At 40.0% G+C, this 19577-nt stretch overlaps 1 protein-coding gene across 6 annotated transcripts in view; it reads right to left on the bottom strand.

Moving 5' to 3' along the window:
• VGLL4 (vestigial like family member 4) overlaps positions 1-11713 on the bottom strand; it is a 144952-nt gene extending 133239 nt beyond the window's left edge. The window contains exons 1-2 of one of the 6 annotated variants that reach the window (XM_061618085.1): positions 11531-11713; positions 5359-5435 (exon numbers count right to left, since the gene is read on the bottom strand). In XM_061618085.1, the coding sequence (XP_061474069.1) occupies positions 5359-5435; positions 11531-11595 (142 nt within the window). In that variant the 5' untranslated portion in view covers positions 11596-11713. Of the gene's footprint in view, positions 1-5358; positions 5436-10940; positions 10962-11066; positions 11391-11515 lie in introns of those variants that run through there. The other 5 variants (XM_061618084.1, XM_061618088.1, XM_061618086.1 and 2 more) reach the window with 5 other exon arrangements.
• Positions 11714-19577: the final 7864 nt, after the last annotated feature.

Raw genomic sequence — 19577 nt, forward strand, 5'->3', positions numbered from 1 at the left:
TGTACTTCTGTTACAAACGACACCCTTTCATGATTACATCAGATATGATGGCAGTTGGTTTAACAACTCCTAGTTTAAACCATGATAAGGAAAACACTACTTGTTATCAAAGCATGCCTACCAAGCAAATTTGCTTAACGACCAAGTCAGGACAATGATGAAGTAAGAACAAAGAAATGAATAGGACAGCTCTATTTGGTAATGTTGACGTTGTGACCAAAGCAAGTGTTAACTATCTGGATATATTTTAAGATATATACCAATGCTGAGGAATAAAATAAGATACTGGTAGCTAAATTAAACAACTGTTCTATTCTAAGCAGAGTTCTCTTCTAAATGCAGCAGCAACTATGCCAGGGGGGTGTTGACACTCATCTCTTACTGAAGTTTCTTTCCCGTGCATTGATATGACTGTCTTTGTTCTCCATAGATTACTTATTTTTCTCCACTGCAGCAGGAAACATGAAATTAGTGATTACATTTAATCAGCACATCGCAGCAGAACTATTACTACTACATTTTATATGTGTAAAAAAAATTTAAATCTCACTGTAGGAGATTTACATGCAGATTCAGTACTTACTAGAAGTTTAATATAACTGCTTTATGAATAGTTCCATCATAACAGGTTTTGCAGTTTGCACATTGGAATAGCTACTGGTATGTACTGTACTAAGCAAATGAAGTTACTTCAGCAACTACTGGATGTTACAATAGGATTCATTTTTTCATTCTTAATTTCAATATGAGGAATATCTGGATTTTTAATGCACTATATCCTAGAAGTTTAGAGTGGGCAGTTATACCACAAAAGCATTTTAGAAAAACAAACAAAAAAATAAAATAAAATAAAAAAGAGGAAGAGAGTAGAAAAACTGAGAATTCAGCTGTAAGAGAATCTGACTGATATTTCTTTTACCAAAATCTTTCCCCAACTACTCCTTACAAATATCTAAAGCACACTCTGTTTTCGACTTATAAAAAAAATCTCTATTTTTTGTTAGATTTCCACTAGTAGAATGCCATAGCCAAGAAACATTCTGATTTCCAGGCCAGTCTCATATCTGCAAATATAATTTTGTTTCATCAGATTCACACACAAGCGTTAATCCCTGTTGTTGCAGCTCAGTTCATATAACTGAGGAATTCCAACTTTTCATTATTATCATTTTTGCAGTATGCTCACTCTTTGCAATACATTCACTTAGATTATTCAGGCATAGCGGCTCAGGCCTATCTTAGCACTACATATTTATATGTATACTTTCTACTATATTTTTTATTACTCAGGAAGGCATAAATGTCTACTAGCTTATCTTTAAAATTCCCCAATCTTTTATCTTCTACTCACCAGGCTGCTTGTGCCCCTCTAAGGATGCAGATGCTGACAGCAATGCTGTCAGGAGTCTAGACCAAGAGGCTAGACTCCTAGCAGGGGCACCCAAGGCAGAATGGTCAAAGCTGAGACACCAGACTAAGATGCATCCAAACACAGAGGAAGGCAATAGTAAACTACCTCTGAATAGCTCTTACCATGAAAACCCTATGAACAGAGGATCCAAAGTGCAACATGAGATAGTGCTGGAAGATGAGACCCCCAGGTCAGATGGCACTCAATGAGCTACTGGGGAGAACAACAGACAAGTACGAGTAGCGCTGTGACTAATGATGCCACTGGATCAAAGCCGACTGGAAGCCCAGAGGCTGATGCGCACAGATGTGAGAGTCTGGAGTTGTATGATGCACACAATAGGAAAATGGAATGTGAGAGCATGAAACAGGGAAAGCTAGAATTTGTCAAGCAAAAAATGGAACGCATCAACATTACAATACTTGGTGTGAGTGAATTAAAATGGATGGGAATGGGACATTTTCAATCAGGTAACTACAAAATATTTTATGCAGGAAATAAGAAATTAAGAAGAAACGGGGTTGCTTTAATAGTGAGAAGTGATGTAATAAAAGCAATTAGGAGCTATAACGCAAGGTATGAGCAAGTGATATCAGTGAGATTTAATGGGAAACCTATTAACACAACAGTCATCCAAGTCTACACTCCAACAGCAAACACAGCAAAAGAGGAATTGGAGAGATTTTACACAGAAGTACAGGAAGAAATTGATCACACACCAAAACAAGATGTGCTGATCATCATGGGGCAAAAGAAGGAACAGAGAAGAACTAGGAATTGTGGGGAAATTGGGCTTAGGAGATAGAAATAAAGCAGGAGAAAGACTTGTCAAATTCTGTGAAGCCAATAATTTGTTCTTGCAAACATATTTTTTGAATAACAGGAAAGACGACTGTACATGTGGACATAACCAAATGGTCAATGTAGGAATCAAATTGATTAATTGGTAGCAGAAGATGGAGAAGTTCCATACCTTCTGCGAAAACAAGACAAGGAGCAGACTGCGGTACAGATCATGAACTGGTCGTATCAAAAATCAGAGTAAAGCTAAAGAATATCAACAAAACCATAATAATGACAAAATACAATTTAAATAACATCCCAGAAGAATATAAAGGTCAAATAAGGAACAGGTTTGAGGCTTTAAACTTGTTGACAGAGAACCAGAAGAACTATAGATTGAAGTCAGACACATTATCAGGGAAGAATGCAAGAAGACAATACTTCTAGTTAAAAAGAGAGAAAGACCTCAATGGATGACTGACAAAACTCTTCAAATGGTTAAACACAGAAGGAAAGCAAAAGCAAAAGGAGATAGAAACATGGTCAGAACCCTAAATGCAACAATACAGCAACTAGTAGGTAGGGACAAAGAGAACTATTACTATAGTGATTGTATAGAAATAGAAGAGGACAACAAAAAGGGTAGAACAAGAGCCCTAAGAGAAATTAAAGGTAATGTAAACCAAGAGTAGGAATGATGAATGACCAACAAGGGAACACACTGACTGACTGAGATGAAATAAAAGAAAGACGGAAGCAATACTCTGAAGAACTCTATAAATGAGATGCAAGGATGACAGATTCAGTCATGGAGAAACTGTATGATGAAGAACTAGAAATTTTAGAATGTGAGGTGAAAGCTGCTCTTAAAATTCTTGGAAGAAACAAATCACCAGGAACAGATGGCATACCAATAGAGTTGCTACAAGCTACTGAGACTGAATCTGTCCAAATTTTGACAAAAATCTGTCAAGAAATATGGAAAACTAAACAATGGCCCACAGACTGGAAGCGTTCCATATACATCCCAATTCCAAAGAAAGAGGATCCCAGGGAATGCAGTAATTATTGAACTATTGTCTTAATATCCCATGAAAGTAATGTTCGAGGTTCTACAACAAAGGCTCTTACCATATATGGAGTGAGAAGTGCCAGATGTCCAAACTGGATTTAGAAAGGGAACAGGTACAAGAGATCATATCGCCAACATACGTTGGATGATAGAACGGACCAAGGAATTTCACCCTGTGCTTCATAAATTACAGCAAAGCCTCTGACTGCGTGGATCCTGAAAAATTATGGAGTGCTTTAAAAGAAATGGGGGTGCCACACTATCTGACTGTCCTGATGCACAGCCTATACTCTGGAGAAGAGGCTACTGTTAAGGACAGAATATGGAAAAACCGACTGGTTCCCAATCGGAGAGGGTATGAGAAAGGGGTGTATTTTATCACTATATCACAATACCATACTACTAGCAAAAACCAGTAATAATTTGAAATGAACGCTGATGAAATTTAGAGGAAAGCAGAAAAGCAGAACTACAGCTGAACGTCAAGAAGACTAAAGTAATGACAACAGAAGATTTAACATTTAACTTGTCAAGGATTATCAATACCTTGGCACAGTCATTAACCAAAATGGAGACAATAGTTAAGAAATCAAAAGAAACCTAGGACTGGGGAGGGCAGCTATGAGAAAACTGGAAAAGGTCCTCAAATGCAAAGATGTATCACTGAACACTAAAGTCAGGATCATTCAGACCATGGTATACCCAATCTCTATGTATGGATATGAAAGTTGGACAGTGAAAAAAACGGATAAGAGAAAAATCAACTCATTTGAAATGTGGTGTTGGAGGAGAGCATTGCGCATACCATGGACTGTGAAAAAACAAATAATTGGGTGTTAGAACAAATTAAACCAGAACTTAAACCAGAATGCTGGGAAAAACAGAAGGGAATAGAAAAAGAGGAAGACCAAACAAGAGATGGATTGATTCCATAAAGGAAGCCATAGACCTGAACTTACAAGACCTGAACAGGGTAGTTTGTAACAGATGCTATTGGATTCATAGGGTCACCATAAGTCTTAATCAACTTGAAGGCATATAACAACAATAGTATTTTGTACTCTGTTTCATTTGCACTGGATCTCTCTTACCTATTTTCAGGAGAAGGGAATTTTTCCTCTAACTTCTGATCTTTTCTTTTTTAATAAATTTTTATTAATTTTTTATGGGAATATATATAAAGTATAGTTTAAATATTAACATAGTTCATAGACCATATATACAAAGACCGATACATTATATGTTTGTTTTCAGTCTATCGCTATCCACTTACAATACAAATACAACACATAATACTTAACATTGGTTATTTGATGATAATTAATTTACAAGTTGACAAATCTCGAATCAAGATATTATTTTTATTACAACCATAAGCTGTTAAAGGCAGTTGGAACCTATGTTGGTGCTGATGTTTTGTTTGTATATGTAATAAAACACGACCATTCTTTTGTCCTCTTGCTACTCTCAAACGTTGAGTGAGTTTCTCTGTAAGCGCTATTTCCCATACTATACTGTACCATTTCCTAATGTTTAATCCTTCTGCCTCCTTCCAGCATTTGGCTATCAGCATACGTGCTGCTATTAGGAGATACTCAATTTGCTTTTTGTGTAGTATGGTTTGATTTTGACCATCAAATTTATTAAGTAATGCCAATTCCGATGTTTTTATTACTTTCATTCCCGTTATATTGGATATTTCTTCAAAGACCTCTATCCAGAATCTTTGAATACGTTCACATTCCCACCACATGTGAACATAAGATCCTCGGACTCCACATCCTCTCCAGCACAATGGTGAGTAGGACTTGTTTATCCTTGCTATTCTGGTCTTTTTTAATTATTAGAATTTCCAAAATGTTTTCACTCTTACACACACTGTCAAAGACAACACAATGAGCAAAGTGAGAACTATTTAGAAAGCAACTAGGACATTTTGTTTGATTCTCATCAAAATAAGTTTTTAAGCCACATTTATTCATTTATGTATGTTACATATATGAACTACAGAAGCCTAAGTGAACACCAAGGGTGTACAATGTCTACTGTACCAAAGCTCAAGACGAAGATGGACATTCAACCTTAGACTTACGTTTTTCATCATCAGCATGCACTAAGGATGCTGCTCTTGACAAAACATCCAATGGAGTCTCCATTCCTGGCAGGATCCTGAATAAAAGAGAATTATTTATTTATTTATTTATTTATTTATTTATATCCTGCCCTTCCTCCCAGCAGAAGCCTAGGGCTGCAAACAAAGCACTAAAAACACTTTAAAATATCATAAAAACAGATCTTAAAATACATTAAAACAAAACAGTGTTAAAAACGTTTAAAAAAAACTTTTTTAAAGGGTTAAAAACATTATTAAAAAACATATTAAGCAATTCTAACACAGACGCAGACTGGGATTGGTCTCAACCTAAAAGGTTTGTTGAAGAGGAAAGTCTTCAAAGGGGCCGAAAAGATCGCAGAGATGGCTCCTGCCTAATATTCAAGGGGAGGGAATTCCAAAGGTTAGATGTCACCACACTAAAGATCCATTTCCTATATTGTGCAGAATGAACCTCTTGATAAGATGGTATCTGCAGGAGGCCCTCACCTGCAGAGCGCAGTGATCGACTGGGTATATAAGGGGTAAGACCATATTTCAGGTATCCTGGTCCCGAGCTGTATAGGGCTTTGTACACCAAAACTAGAACCTTGAACTTGCCCGGTAGCAAATGAGCAGTCTCACCGCCACATTTTGTAACAGCTGCAGCTTCCGGACTAACCTCAAGGGCAGCCCTATACACAGAGCATTACAGTAACCCAGACTGGAAGTTACCAGTGCATGGACAACTGTGGCCAGGCTATCCCGGTCCAGAAACGGCCGCAGCTGTCTCACGAGCCGAAGCTGGTAAAAGGCACTCCTAGCCACTGAGGTCACTTCACCGTCTAGTGACAAAGATGGATCCAGGAGCACCCCCAGGCTATGGACCTGCTATTTCAGAGGGAGTATGACCCTATCCAAAGCAGGCAACTGACCAATTAGCCGAACTCAGGAACCACCAACCCACAGCACCTCCGTCTTGCTAGGATTCAGACTCAGTTTATTGGCCCTCATCCAGCCCACCACCAAGTCCAGGCAGCGCTCCAGGGCTTGCACGGCCTCTCCCAATTCAGATGTTATGGAGAAATAGAGCTGGGTATCATCAGCATACTGCAGACACCTCACCCCAAATCTCCTGAAGACCGCTCCCAAGGGCTTCATATAGATGTTAAACAGTACGGGGGACAAGATGGTACCCTGCGGCATCCCACAGCACAGCTGCCAGGGGGCCAAAAGACAATCACCCAAATGCTATTCTCTGAAAATGATCCTGGAGATAAGATCAGAACCACTGTAAAACAGTGCCTCCAATACCCAGCTCACCAAGTTGACCCAGGAGGATACCATGGTCAATGGTATCAAAAGCCATTGAGACATCAAGCAAGAATAACTGGGTCACAACTCCCCCTGTCCTTCTCCCAATAAAGGTCATCCATCAGGGCAACCAAGGCCGATTCAGTTCCATAACCAGGCCTAAACCCAGACTGGGATGGGTCAAGATAATCTGTTTCATCCAAGTGTACTTGCAATTGCTGCGCCACAACCCTCTCAATCACCTTCCCTAGGAAGGGGGTATTTGCAACCGGTCGGTAGTTGTCACAAACCAATGGGTCCAGGGTGGGCTTTTTCACAAGTGGTTGGACCACCACCTCTTTCAAGGCACCTGTAACCACTCCCTCCCGCAATGATGCATTGACCACACCCTGGATCCACTCGGTCAGACCCCCTCTGCAAGCTTTAATAAGCCAAGAAGAGTAAGGGTCGAGAGGATATGTTGCTGGCCGCATCATCGCAAGTACCTTGTCCACGTCATCAGGCCGCATCAACTGAAACCGTTCCCAGGAAGTTGCAGCAGACGTTGCACTGGATACTTCATTGGGGACTACGGTAGATGTGGATGGGGCATCAAGACTGCTATGGAGGCGAGCAACTTTACTCTCAAAGTGCCTTGCAAACAATTCACAGTGGGACTCCGAAAGGTCTAAGACTCCATTTCCTGGAGTTGATGTCAACAGACCTCTGACAATACGGAAAAGCTCTACTGGATGGCTACTTGAGGATGCGATGGAGGCAGAGCAGTGGACCTTCTTCCCCGCCCTCACCGCCACACAGTAGGCACAGTCAACTTCCAAGAAAAACTTGTTGATCCCTGCTCTGGATCACAACTATAGGACCCATTGGTTTAAATCTGTCCAAATTTGATTTTTTAAGAAGCAATGAAGACAGTGATATCAGCACAAATAAAACATCCTGGCAGCTAATCTCAAGGGTGGGAGTTGAACCACTGGCCTACCAGTCCTTGCTGATTTCTCAAAATGGCTTTCCAGGAAAATTAATTTCTGAGTCACAGCATCCAAACTGCAGCACTGATGTCTTTACATTTCTCCCTCAAACAGGTGAGGAGAGCGGAAGCTTCAGTGTTCAGGTTGTCAGTACTACGCTGCCCACCTAATGACTGAACAGATTAGAAGATCAAGGGAACCCTAGATTTGTCCTGAATTCCAGAAGCACTACGTGCGTAGCAACTCAAATCATTGTTGGTATGCAACAAACAAATAAACACATTTAATTTACAATCCAGAAGACTGTTCTGGAAATTCCAGGTATTTCATTTTTCATGCTGGTGCCTAGGACTCAAATACATTCCCTGTGCTGCCAGAAACACAAATCTCTCTCAAATTGTTTTCACAAAATGTAAAAGCCATTATTACAACAAAGATGACAGAAGCACAAAATATGATACAAAGCAGACTAGTTCCATGACAAAATAGATTTGGCACTATTCTGGAAGTGTTATACCCACCTAGGCAAATCTATCCAAACATAGCACATTGGCTCACATTCATGGTACAAACCCTGCTGCTCACCTACTGAACTTTATTTTTGGGAGTCTGCTAGGCTGGAGAGATGGATGATTGGCTGACTTGGTTGTGGGCCACAGCAGCTGTAATATGGACCATGAGAGCTTGGACTAACTACTGTTGCTTCTGCGTATCACTACATGGCATCAGGCCAATGTTAATCTGCTCTCCACACAATGAGATCAGCTTGGTTCAAAAGATAAATATGTACAAATTGCATATTCTATAAGTGATCTGGCTCCATGCAACACAATCAATCAGTGGGTTGAGTTCAAGGATGAGGGCTGCCTCTGTGAACACAATCCCCTCCCCATGATGATTCTACACAATTTTGAATGGCTGGAAGGGTGCACTATAGGTTAGAACACACTTCAGAAGAGGTTCTCCTACATCTTTCTGCTACATCAGTTTGACAAGTATCTCTTAGAAATTTCAAATAAGGCATTAAGGGATTATTTCTTCTATTTTACTCCAGAATAAGATGTTACTAGCCTAAATGTGCTCAACAGAAGCGTAATAAATTAGCATTCCTAAAATAATATAGTCCTTATTGCTTGCAAAGAATTTTGCATCCCTCTCTTTTCATGAAGACAGTGGGCTATAGTGGTTAGAGCAGACTTCTAACCCGGAACGGTGTTTCTTGATCTCACCAACTCTCTGATTGTACAAGACTGTAACTTGGATATACATCTAGTGATGTTTGAATATGAAAGATCTTACTTCAAGGCACCAAAGTGGATCTTAAGGCTCTATGGTTATATATCTACCAATAAGCAAACAAACAGAATGAAAAACATGTTTTCAGACCAAAATGGGTGTTTTAGCAATTGTTCTCATCCCTACCACAGATACAACTTATCTTCACAATGGGACCCATTGTTTTATTCCACTTTGGCTCCGCTCTTCTAATAAAATGGACTATCGTACTAGAAATGTTGGTTACAACAGGATGTGTGCCAGTACAGAGAGTTGGACTGAATAATCTTCAGGTCCTTCCACTCCAACACTATGATTGTAAAATTGTAAATTGCCCTGGGGGGAAAATCCTACACAGATTCAGTTTCAAAACCAGGCCAGTCAGTTTAGTTTTCTTTCCTTAGAACATCCCATACCATCATGTTGTCAATTCACCCTGTTAGGAGAGTGCTGAAAATTGCTTTGGGTGGGAAAACACAAGAAGAAAGTTTTAGCTACAATACTAAAAGCAACACATTCTCCTCCCATCAAATTGTAAGAAATCTAGAAGAGCAGACAAATTTTAGCCATGAAATAAAGAGCATTTGCTAGATTAAAAAACAAACTACTCTGGGATTTTACCACCCTCATGTCCTTTCACGTGCATCATTGTTTCTTCAGCCACTGTCGCTCATTGACTTTGAATTCAGGTGATCTTTTGCTTTAAGAAACTCCCAGTGCCACAAACTAAACATGTCAAGGATTTTAAATCAAATTACATCATAACTATCATAAGAAGGCATGTTCATCAACAGTGCAGATAGCATTTACTGGAGTGGAGGTAGGATTATTCTCATAGAAAAAGAACCAGATGTCTCTTGCTTAGAAGATGCATAGCAAAGTTCTAGGAAACTATTATAAAGTAATTTGGATTATTCCTATTAGCATAACGCCATATAAATGGAAGAAAAGAGGAAAAGAAGACAGTCAACCTACATATTAAATGGCTCGTGGAAGAGCAGAAGATAGGATGGTGCTGAAGAGTCCACAAAGTACGTGCAAGCCACTGTGTGCCAGGGGGTAATGGTAACCCATTTGCACAACTCACATCAAAACAACAGAACTAGAATTATAAGCTATCAAACAGCCACTGCAAAGTTTTTAAAAAGCAGACCTCTCCTGCCCATAAAAGTCTCTGGATCAGCAAGTACTTCCAGAATCTAGGTCTAACAGCAAGCAGGTGGAAGACAGATGGCAGGGATCATTTGGAAAATACACCCAAGCCTCATTTTTTTCCATCTCATTTCTACTATCCTTTGACCAACTCCCCAGTCATGCTGCTCAGGAATAACCTACTTCTATGTTCCATCCAGCACACTGCTGGTCCTAAACTGTCTGTTCAACGAAATGTGCTAGTGCTAAATAAATAAACGAAGAGGGCAGCAACAGAGGACCAGCCTGACGCATTTTACAAGAGAAGAGAATAGGAGGCTTGGGGAGACAGTGTGAGAGACAGTGTGCATCACAGGGCAGGATCTCATCTCTAGAAACACAGAAAGGAGTGCGGCTGCTCTATCTACGGGTCAGGCAAAAGGAACGAGTCGTTCGTAGGGTTTGTTCAGTGGAGCAAATAAATCGGCTGCTTGACCGTCTATGGGACTAGTCTGAAAAAAGGATAAATTAGCCTCTCTTTTTTACGAAAAACGGGTTTTTTAAAATAAAAACACGGTCTGCTAGTCTGGATATAGCAATTCAAACCCTCCTTTTTATATGCATTTTAACATTTCAAAAATTCTGGAGAAAAATAACGACACCTCCTGCCACCATTGGGCCAAAGATGAATGCGAGGTTTTGGTTGAGTTATGTCGCGTTCCCTCAAAAAAAGAAAAGCAGCTAGGCATCGCCCCTTTAACCGTCTGGGGGCACACGACAAGTCTAAACGCAACTGCCCTCAAGAGCGCCCGGCCGGTTTGAGGGCGGCACAGACTGGCTCCAGCCACCAACTCCTCCTACAGGGGGCCGCCAAGCGCCTCTCGTGCAACTTGCCTGCCGCGCATCTCCCGGCCTCAGCCAAGCTGCACCAATGCATTTCCTCCCACGCCGCCACAAAGCGTGCAGGGCGAAGGAACTCTGCGAGATCGAATAGCAGAGTTTCTCGCCTCACTCACTCACCAGTTTGCACGAACTCCGCTCTGCTGGGTTACTCCCCCCCTCCCCGCAAGTGCAGAGGAGAGCCGGGCCAGGAGGGGGGCGGAGACCGGCGTGCTCCCTGCAGCGGCGCCTCCAAAAGCTGCTCGCTACTCCCGACAGCCAAGCTCGGCTGCGCGGGCTCCTGCCGGGCAGCGCCCTGCTTACTGATTGGGCGGGCGGCTGGTCCCCAAACAATGAAAGCCTTGCAGAGTCAGCTGCCGCGTTTGTCGAAACCCTGCGCGCCTCCGTGCACTGGCCAAGGGAAGAATTCCAAGAATGATGGAATTCTCTTCCTAGCAGGTGGGGAGAGCAAAGCTGCCCCATTGGCTGGGGAGCCCATGAGATCAGCATATATTAAGATAATAAGGCCCTGACATCACATCCTCAGCAGGTAGAAGTTGAAGTAGGGGGAAGGGTAGGAAATAAGGTACCTCAGCAGAATATACCCGCTAAAAAGAGAGTCTCGCGCTGTCTCCAGGGGCGAGAGTCGAGGCTGGATTGCGGCGGGCATTTAGTCCACCTCCGCCCGAGTCCGGCTCACACACACACCAGCCTTGCCGCTGGGCAAACTGCAGACATTCACAGCAGTGTTTTCAGCGTAACGTGCTGAGACTCTGAGTGGGAGGAGAAAAGCGAGATTGGATTGGTGCAACGTAGGAAGCGGCTCAGGGATCTCTTCGGTGACAGGCATGCCCTTAGCAGAGCGAATCATGTGGTGTCAGCAACAAAGACCTCCGCCCCGTCATATTCTAAATTAGAATAACTCCCAATAAATCCAATGGAGTGCCGAAATTAAGAAGTTGTCCTACCTCAACTGCCCTTCACATATAGTTGAGAAACACAAAGTGAGGAGCAGCGTAACTAAAGAGTTCATAATCGCACAAATGTCTCGTTAACCAGTAGTCAGTACAGTCTTGAATTGAATTTGCTTATCCTAATCAATTTTTTTCTTGGGCCAGTCACTGCCTCTCGGTCTCATGAAAACCCTGATCATAGGGTCGCCATAAGTCGGAATCGACTTGAAGGCAGTACATTTACATTTTTTAATAAGCTGTTAGCCCAATTGAATGAATAAATAAATAAATAATGATTAACTGTAAATCCTGCAATTACTCACTAATAGGCAAAAAACCTTGTAGTTTAAGAAAGTACCTATAGCCTATATTTCTATCAAACTTCAAGCAGGGAAATTAAGCAGCTATAATGAATGCACCAGGGGAGTAGGAGACCTAACCACCTCTCTGAGATATTGTACTGCCCTACAAATTTGTAAAATGCAAACACAATTTGGGTTAGTCTTTCACAGTTCAATCCACGTCCTGTGTAGCTTGGAAGAATTGGGTAACACATGCCTCTAAGCATATGGTGCATGGTGGTGATGGAGAACCCCTAAGGGGTCTTGGCCCCAGTCAATATTGGGCCCTTGAAAATAAATGAAGGAAAAATTGATTTCTTTCCCCTCATTCAGACAACAGGCATTAAAACCAAAGCGTGTGTAGGGAAAGGCAGAGAGAAGATCAAGTCCACAAATTCCTGAGCATCTTTCGGTGTCAAATGGTTAATGCATGACCACAGATCATTAAACTGGTATTGTCTGAACAAATGTATACAATCTCTTAATGATTTTTTTTTTTTTACTATGTGATCTTGGAAACGGGGTTTCTGATCTCTTTTTACTAATACAGCAAATGTTTGCCCTTTTCTGTGTTCCCTAATCATTCTTTATATTTTGTGGGTTTTTTAGTTATAATATGGTGAGTTAAAATTAATCTTTCTTTATAGCAAGGTAGTAAGAGGAATTTTCACATGGAACTCCCAGTCACTCTAGGAGAGCCAGATTTGGCTTGTAGTCATGGCTTCACCCAAGGAACATGCTGTTATGTGCTAAGAGACATTCTTTGACCAGCTTGAATGGAGCCATGATAGAATGGAATGTAAATGGTACATATTGGTTTCAGAACAGTACAAGATCATCAGTAATATATGAAAGTAGAATAGTGGTAATATCAGCCAAAGGGACGGACTGGCATCAATGAACACAATGGGGATGGGAGGTATCTACTTGATTATTAATATCCATGAATTCATTTTAATAAAGTTATCTTGTTTGTTGGAAATATTTCAAGAGGGAAGGACTATTACAAAGAACTTAGGGGACTGGTAAAACTAATGTCACATGTGTATTCAATAAAGTATAAAGGATCTGTTCAGACTGTACTTCTTTGCAGTCCCTCCTGGATACTTTCTGGATGTGTTCTGGGGGACTGACCTTGCATATGCTTGTTTTTTTTTAAATAAAGGCCTACCTTTTTGCTTTAAGCCTGTGTCATAGATTATTTAAAGGACCCCCAGCAAAGAACCCACAGGAGAAATACAAAAATTCTCCAACAGTGGCAACATCTGCCATCTCCAAAGATGGATAATTACATTTTTGTATGTTTGTTGGTGGTGTTCTTACTTTGCTTCTTTCCTGTGTTACTACTGTTTCTACAGAGAAACTAACCTAGAATATTATATTTCTCTCATTATTCATTCTAGAAATCTGTGTCAAATTTATTTTTATTAACTTCAAAGGCTTTTTATTGGTCAGTGTCATATGATAGTGAAGACAGCCTTTTGTGTTTCAAACTGGAGGTTATGTTCTATTTCTATTTTGGGTGCATTAACAGTTGAATCTGAAACTGCAGTTTGATGTAAAATCAGATTGATAATAATATGTTGCTACTTAAGCAATGACTCTAGCTGTTGGAAAGAACAAACTTGGCCTGCCCAAGATGCATGTTTTCAGCCTGCTATGCTTAAACTATTCCACTTAAGGAAAAGTGGGCATGGTCAAATAAAAACATAGAGCACACCTAGAGTTTTCCTAGAATATATTTCACCTCCCACTGTTTTATCTTGTACAAACTGAGACACTTCTCATGTCCATTGGAAACTATTCTGCAGAATAGTCAGTGCTATTATTCCACAATTGTTTTTGGAGTTTTTGTGTGTGTGTTACAAAGTGTTGCTGTGCTTCACATATTCACAGAAACAGAGGCAAAAGAAAATGATTTACTACAGGCAACATCACTAAAATTGCAAAGTGAATCAAACATTTAAAGTGATTATCTGAACTCTGTCAACTGTCTTAATATTGTTGCTTCCTCCCTGCTAAAACAAAATCAGCACAGCACTTGCCTTGTTACTGTTATTTGGGCTGATTGCAGGTGTTGCCACCACTCACCATATCCTCAGAGGCACATGTTACCAAATTCTTCCAAGCTACACAGGAAGTGGATAGGACTATGAAAGACCTACCCAAATTGTGTATGCTTTATTTATTTATTTATTTATTTATTTATTGCATTTGTATACTGCCCCATAGCCGAAGCTCTCTGGGCGGTTTACAACAATTAAAAACATTAAAAACAAATATACAAATTTAAAAACACATTTTTAAAAAGCAATTTAAAAACACATGCTAAAATGCCTGGGAGAAGAGGAAAGTTTTGATCTGGTGCCAAAAAGATAACAGTGTTGGCACCAGGAGCACCTCGTCAGAGAGATCATTCCATAATTTGGGGGCCACCACTGAGAAGGTCCTCTCCCTTGTTGCCAGACTCCCAGCTTCCCTCCGAGTAGGCACCAGGAGGAGGACCTTGGATGTTTGATTAGCCCTATGTAGGCATTAATACTCCAGCGTTACTAAGCATAAGACCAAAGGCCCATCTAGTGCATCATCCTCTACTTACAGTGGCCAACCAAATGCCTATGGAAAACCTATTAGCAGGACATGAAAGCAACAGCCCAGTCCCAGGAAAGGCATTCTTAACTATTTTCTTACCAATCATTTCCTTCCTACAAATCACCTGGCCCCAAAAAACACCTTCTCCCTTGAGGGGCTTCACAGACATACATTTCTAGCCCAGGGGGAGGTGGAAAGTCACTTGAGATAACTAAATTGTGGCAGAGAAAGGACTATGTGCCTTTTACACATAGTTTTCTGCTGTACATTCCCCCTTCTGAAGTCGCATTGCTTTCTAAGATTGTATGTCTCAGAATTATCAGGTGGACATGCATAGTCATGTTCCTATAAATTTATTTATTATTTGATTTATATCCCATCCTTCCTGCCAGGCAGGAGCCCAGGGAAGCATAAATGCATGAAAGAATTAAGATCCATAGTAGTGATCCACTGATCACCATTCTCAGACTAAAGAAATAAGCCACATAGACACATAATTGGCTGGGAAGCTCTTATCTCAATTTTTCTGCACTTAGGATGTGCTCTGTGTTGATTGATCCTGAAACCTTGTCTAAATTAAACCAGTCATTTTATAAATAATTTTAGAAATAACATAATACATCAGAAATAGGTGCACATGAAAACAATTCTATTGGGCTGTATGTGTCAGAGCATTATATACACCAGGTTTAACAAGCTTCAGCCTTCCATCTGGTATTATTGTATGTTTACTACTGATGACATTACAGGCTGTTTCCATGGCAACATTTTGATGCCTGACAACTTGTGAAGTCAGAGTACCCTGGACCAAAAACACACAGACAACTGACCTTAGAGATACACATACAGCTGTAAATATCAAGAATAATTTACACCATTCACCACATCTTTCAAGGATATCAGAAAGTAAGATCAGCATCAGTAAAGGTTACAATTTGAGACCAGCATCCAGTAAAGGACACCTGGAATGTTAACATTTTCATGTCAGAATGGTTGGTTCTCTGTGGTTAACTCTATCCACATCTTGCCTTAATAAAGTTATTGGTCACAGTTTACAACTGACATCAGCTTTATAAAATGTACTTCAAGGAAACCTTAATCTAAAACAAGTCACTAAACTCCACATGCAAATAATCTGAGAAGACATTTCAGTATTGCTCAGCTGTAAAGCTCCCCCTTCATACAGCCTGACAACTAGCCATACCCAAATGACAACATAAGTCAAACTATATCAGAAACACTCTATAGTCATGACAGCGTTCTCCATATGAGAAGACTTAAAGATACTCTTCAAAAGTTGTTGGAAGGGGAAAAAAGAAGAAACAAGTTGTGTCATCAAACTGAACTAATTCCAGGTAAGATGCTGCAAATGTCATACTTGGTAAATAGATTAGTTATTGCAGCAAAAAGTTTGCTATAGTAAACTGGTTTTAAATATTCTTTCCCCTCTTCCTGGCAACATTACAAGACAATAGCCTTCTTATACTTGGAAGTGGGGACATAACAATGCACTCATTTTGCAAGAGAGCAAACAAGTATTTTTGGCCTCGACTGCATGTTTTGTTCATAGTTACATACAGATCTCATCTTCAATGCTTTAAGATTGTAGAGATGCAAGACATTAATCTAGTATACTAGTTTCATGCACCACATGTGGACTTGTGCTTCTTCAAATAGCACCTCTGTAGGCTACATGAAAAAGACTTGAAACTGAAGGGAGTTATACACACAGTTTGTAGTATGTCACAGGGATCAGTTGTTCAAAGAGACCAAAGTAAAAAATCCTCTTGGGTGAGCACATTCTTTTGGCCTAGCCTAACTGTTTGGGTCCTGGCCATTATAAACAGACTTACTGAAGGGAGATGGGGGAAGTCCCAAAGTTGTTTTAAAAGTTAACATGTTTCCTTTGAAAAATGTTTAGTTCCTCCCCACTCCCAACACATTTACCCTTCAAATGTTGCCTAAGAATGCTGTATATGACATTCAAACTTAAATGTAAGAGAAATATTGCAAATGGAATGGGAAGGTTCAGACATGCCATAATTATTGTAACTGAAGATCCCATAACAAAGTAGCTTTTTATGTAGCAAGACATGGAGAGCAATCAGACAACAAAGGTTGTATTTAGTATGTTCATTCCCAAAATGCAGCACACTGAATACTAAATTTTACATGCAAAACTCACTTTTGGTTTTCATTAATATGTTTTTCTGGTTGCAATACTGAATATAAATTTAATATTTATCTTATACTTGAAGGGTTTGCCTCTTCAGGTTAAGTGCAGAATTCGTCACTAGCAGAAATATAAAATATTATGCATTTATCCTTGAGACAGGCATTAATCCTTTATCACATACTCTATCCCACATAGAAGCTCAGAGTCTATGGAAACTGAGATTTGCATCCAAGGATTTCTTAACCGTCTTCATTTCTCACACATGCACACCATGTTTCCCTTCTACCCGTTTGCACAAAAGGCCAGAATTCTTTATCCACTACGCTATACTGTCTCTCATACCAATGTTGCTTTTTAAGTTCTTTTTTTGAAATATCTGACCCATCATGACCTAATGCTCTCATAGCATTACGATGAGTACATCATAAATGTCTAGACAGACATATTTAAGAGTCTGGATAAGACATTGCTTATTCCTCACTCCCCCTTGAAGTATGAGGTGTTCCAAGAGATAGTTGAATCAATACGCTAATGGCTCATGCCCCTGTATTCTGTACAGAGGGAAAATCAGACAACCAGACAATCAACAGACAGGAATGGCTACCTAATGGGCATTGAGACCAATGATCCTACTACACTTATACACTGATAGATTCTAAATTTCCTGTTTACTTACAGTGTCAAATTAGTGTGTTGAGGTGGCAAAAAAGCCCAAACCCAAAACCAGACAGTGTCAAGAATGATTAGGAAAGAGATCTAAACTAAAATGGCAATATATATAATGGAAAACAAACATGAATTGACTTGATCCATCAGACCAATGGTTCATATATAACAGGAATGGGCAGATTTCTGGCTTGTTAGATCTATTTGGTTTTTTACTAGAACCCAAGTATCTACCAACCAGAGCTAAGTGGAAAAGACATACATTTGTATTTAAAGAACAGGGCACCTCTTAGCACATTTTAAGGCTAGGAATTGGTTTTCACTACCAGCACACACAAAAGCCACTCTTTGTTAGCTCTCTTCATTTCAGCAGCCTAATTTAGGTGGAAAAGGCCATTTCATTGTTTCTATTGTAATGCAATTGGGAGTTAGAAACCCTTGCCAATTCACTACAAATCACCCAGAGATCTACCGGTAGATCCTGCTCCTGATGTAGTCCAGCACTGCACCAACTGCAGCCACACTGGAGCCTCTGAGAGGTTCAAGGCATTTTGAAACAGCCACCCTCTGGTTGTTCGCCCTCAGCACCTAATGCTCAAAGGGTAGATACTGCCTCCAAATAAGCAGTTCCATGTAGGCATCACAGCTAACAGCTCCTCCTAAAGCTATTCTCCAGGCCTCTGTCTAATCCTTTTCCAGATCCCACTTAAGCTAGTACCTGACACATCTTATGGTAGTGAATTGCTTGCATTAAAATTGTGCACTTTGTAACAGATATACTTCCATTTGTCTGCCAAGCAATTTAACTGAATGATCAAACGTCATTTTGAAAAAAAATCTATCCACTCTCTCTACAGTTGGTAGCTGGATAAACCCTTAAACTTTCACCATATTCATACTGTTTGCCTGACTAAAGAGCCTCAACCTCTTGCGCCTGTTTAAAAATTTTTAACTCCCTGTGATGATTTTAGTTAACTTTTCTGTACCTTTCCTTTTTACACATACCCTTTTTGAGATTAAGCAATCAGAACTGTATGTAACATTCTTTGGCTAGAATCCAACAAAGAACTAAGCATGTTTGAATTTGTTTTGGAATATGACCAAAATGTGAACATACTACAGATTTCTATAATGGCATTCATATTTCTTTATTTAGTTTTAGTTTCCTAAAATATATTATGTATTGGTTGCTTTCTACAGAAGAGTCTCAAAGCTCTTAGCAACACAATTCATACAAAAACAGTGTTTGGATTTGTACTTTAAGTTGTAATTTTAAGTTCTATACAGTTGCTTTACCATCAAAGCAGTTCACAACAGAATAATCACAGAATAATTTTAAAATAAAATAAACTCCAAAATACCTTTTAAAAAAGTCCTTAAAATCCTTAAGAAATTTCAGCACACTATAAAATCAAGAAACATTCCATCAGGAATAAATGAGCAAGTGCTCACAATATGGAAGTAACCAGATGTGGTTCCACTGGAAATCCAGTCCAACCATGAGCTTCCACAGGGAAGATTTTGCAGTTTGATGTCATAGACCTCATTCTTGTGAAAGGTGGGTAAAACATATCTGAGTCTAAAGGAGGAGGGAGGAACAGATGGAATTTCCTTAATCCATTTCTGCATCACACTGAGCTGGTATTTCAACAATCATTTCTGCTATAAGATCAAGATCTCACAGTGGTCATAGCCAACTTAAACCTAATGTGTGTGAAGTGGGGGGGGTTCCTCCCAGAATTCATAATCTTATCAGCCTAATCAACTTTGCCATTTTGTCATTCAGCACTTATAGTATACATATACTATATTGCATTTCTGGGGTCCCCAACATGGTGCCCATGGACCTTCAGACACTGCCTTGACACCAGCCAAGTCCTCCTGCCCCAGCCATTTTTTTAAATTGAGAAGGGTGTATGTTTGG

This window comes from Rhineura floridana, chromosome 3 (assembly GCF_030035675.1).
Source record: "Rhineura floridana isolate rRhiFlo1 chromosome 3, rRhiFlo1.hap2, whole genome shotgun sequence".
NCBI lineage: Eukaryota > Metazoa > Chordata > Lepidosauria > Squamata > Rhineuridae > Rhineura > Rhineura floridana.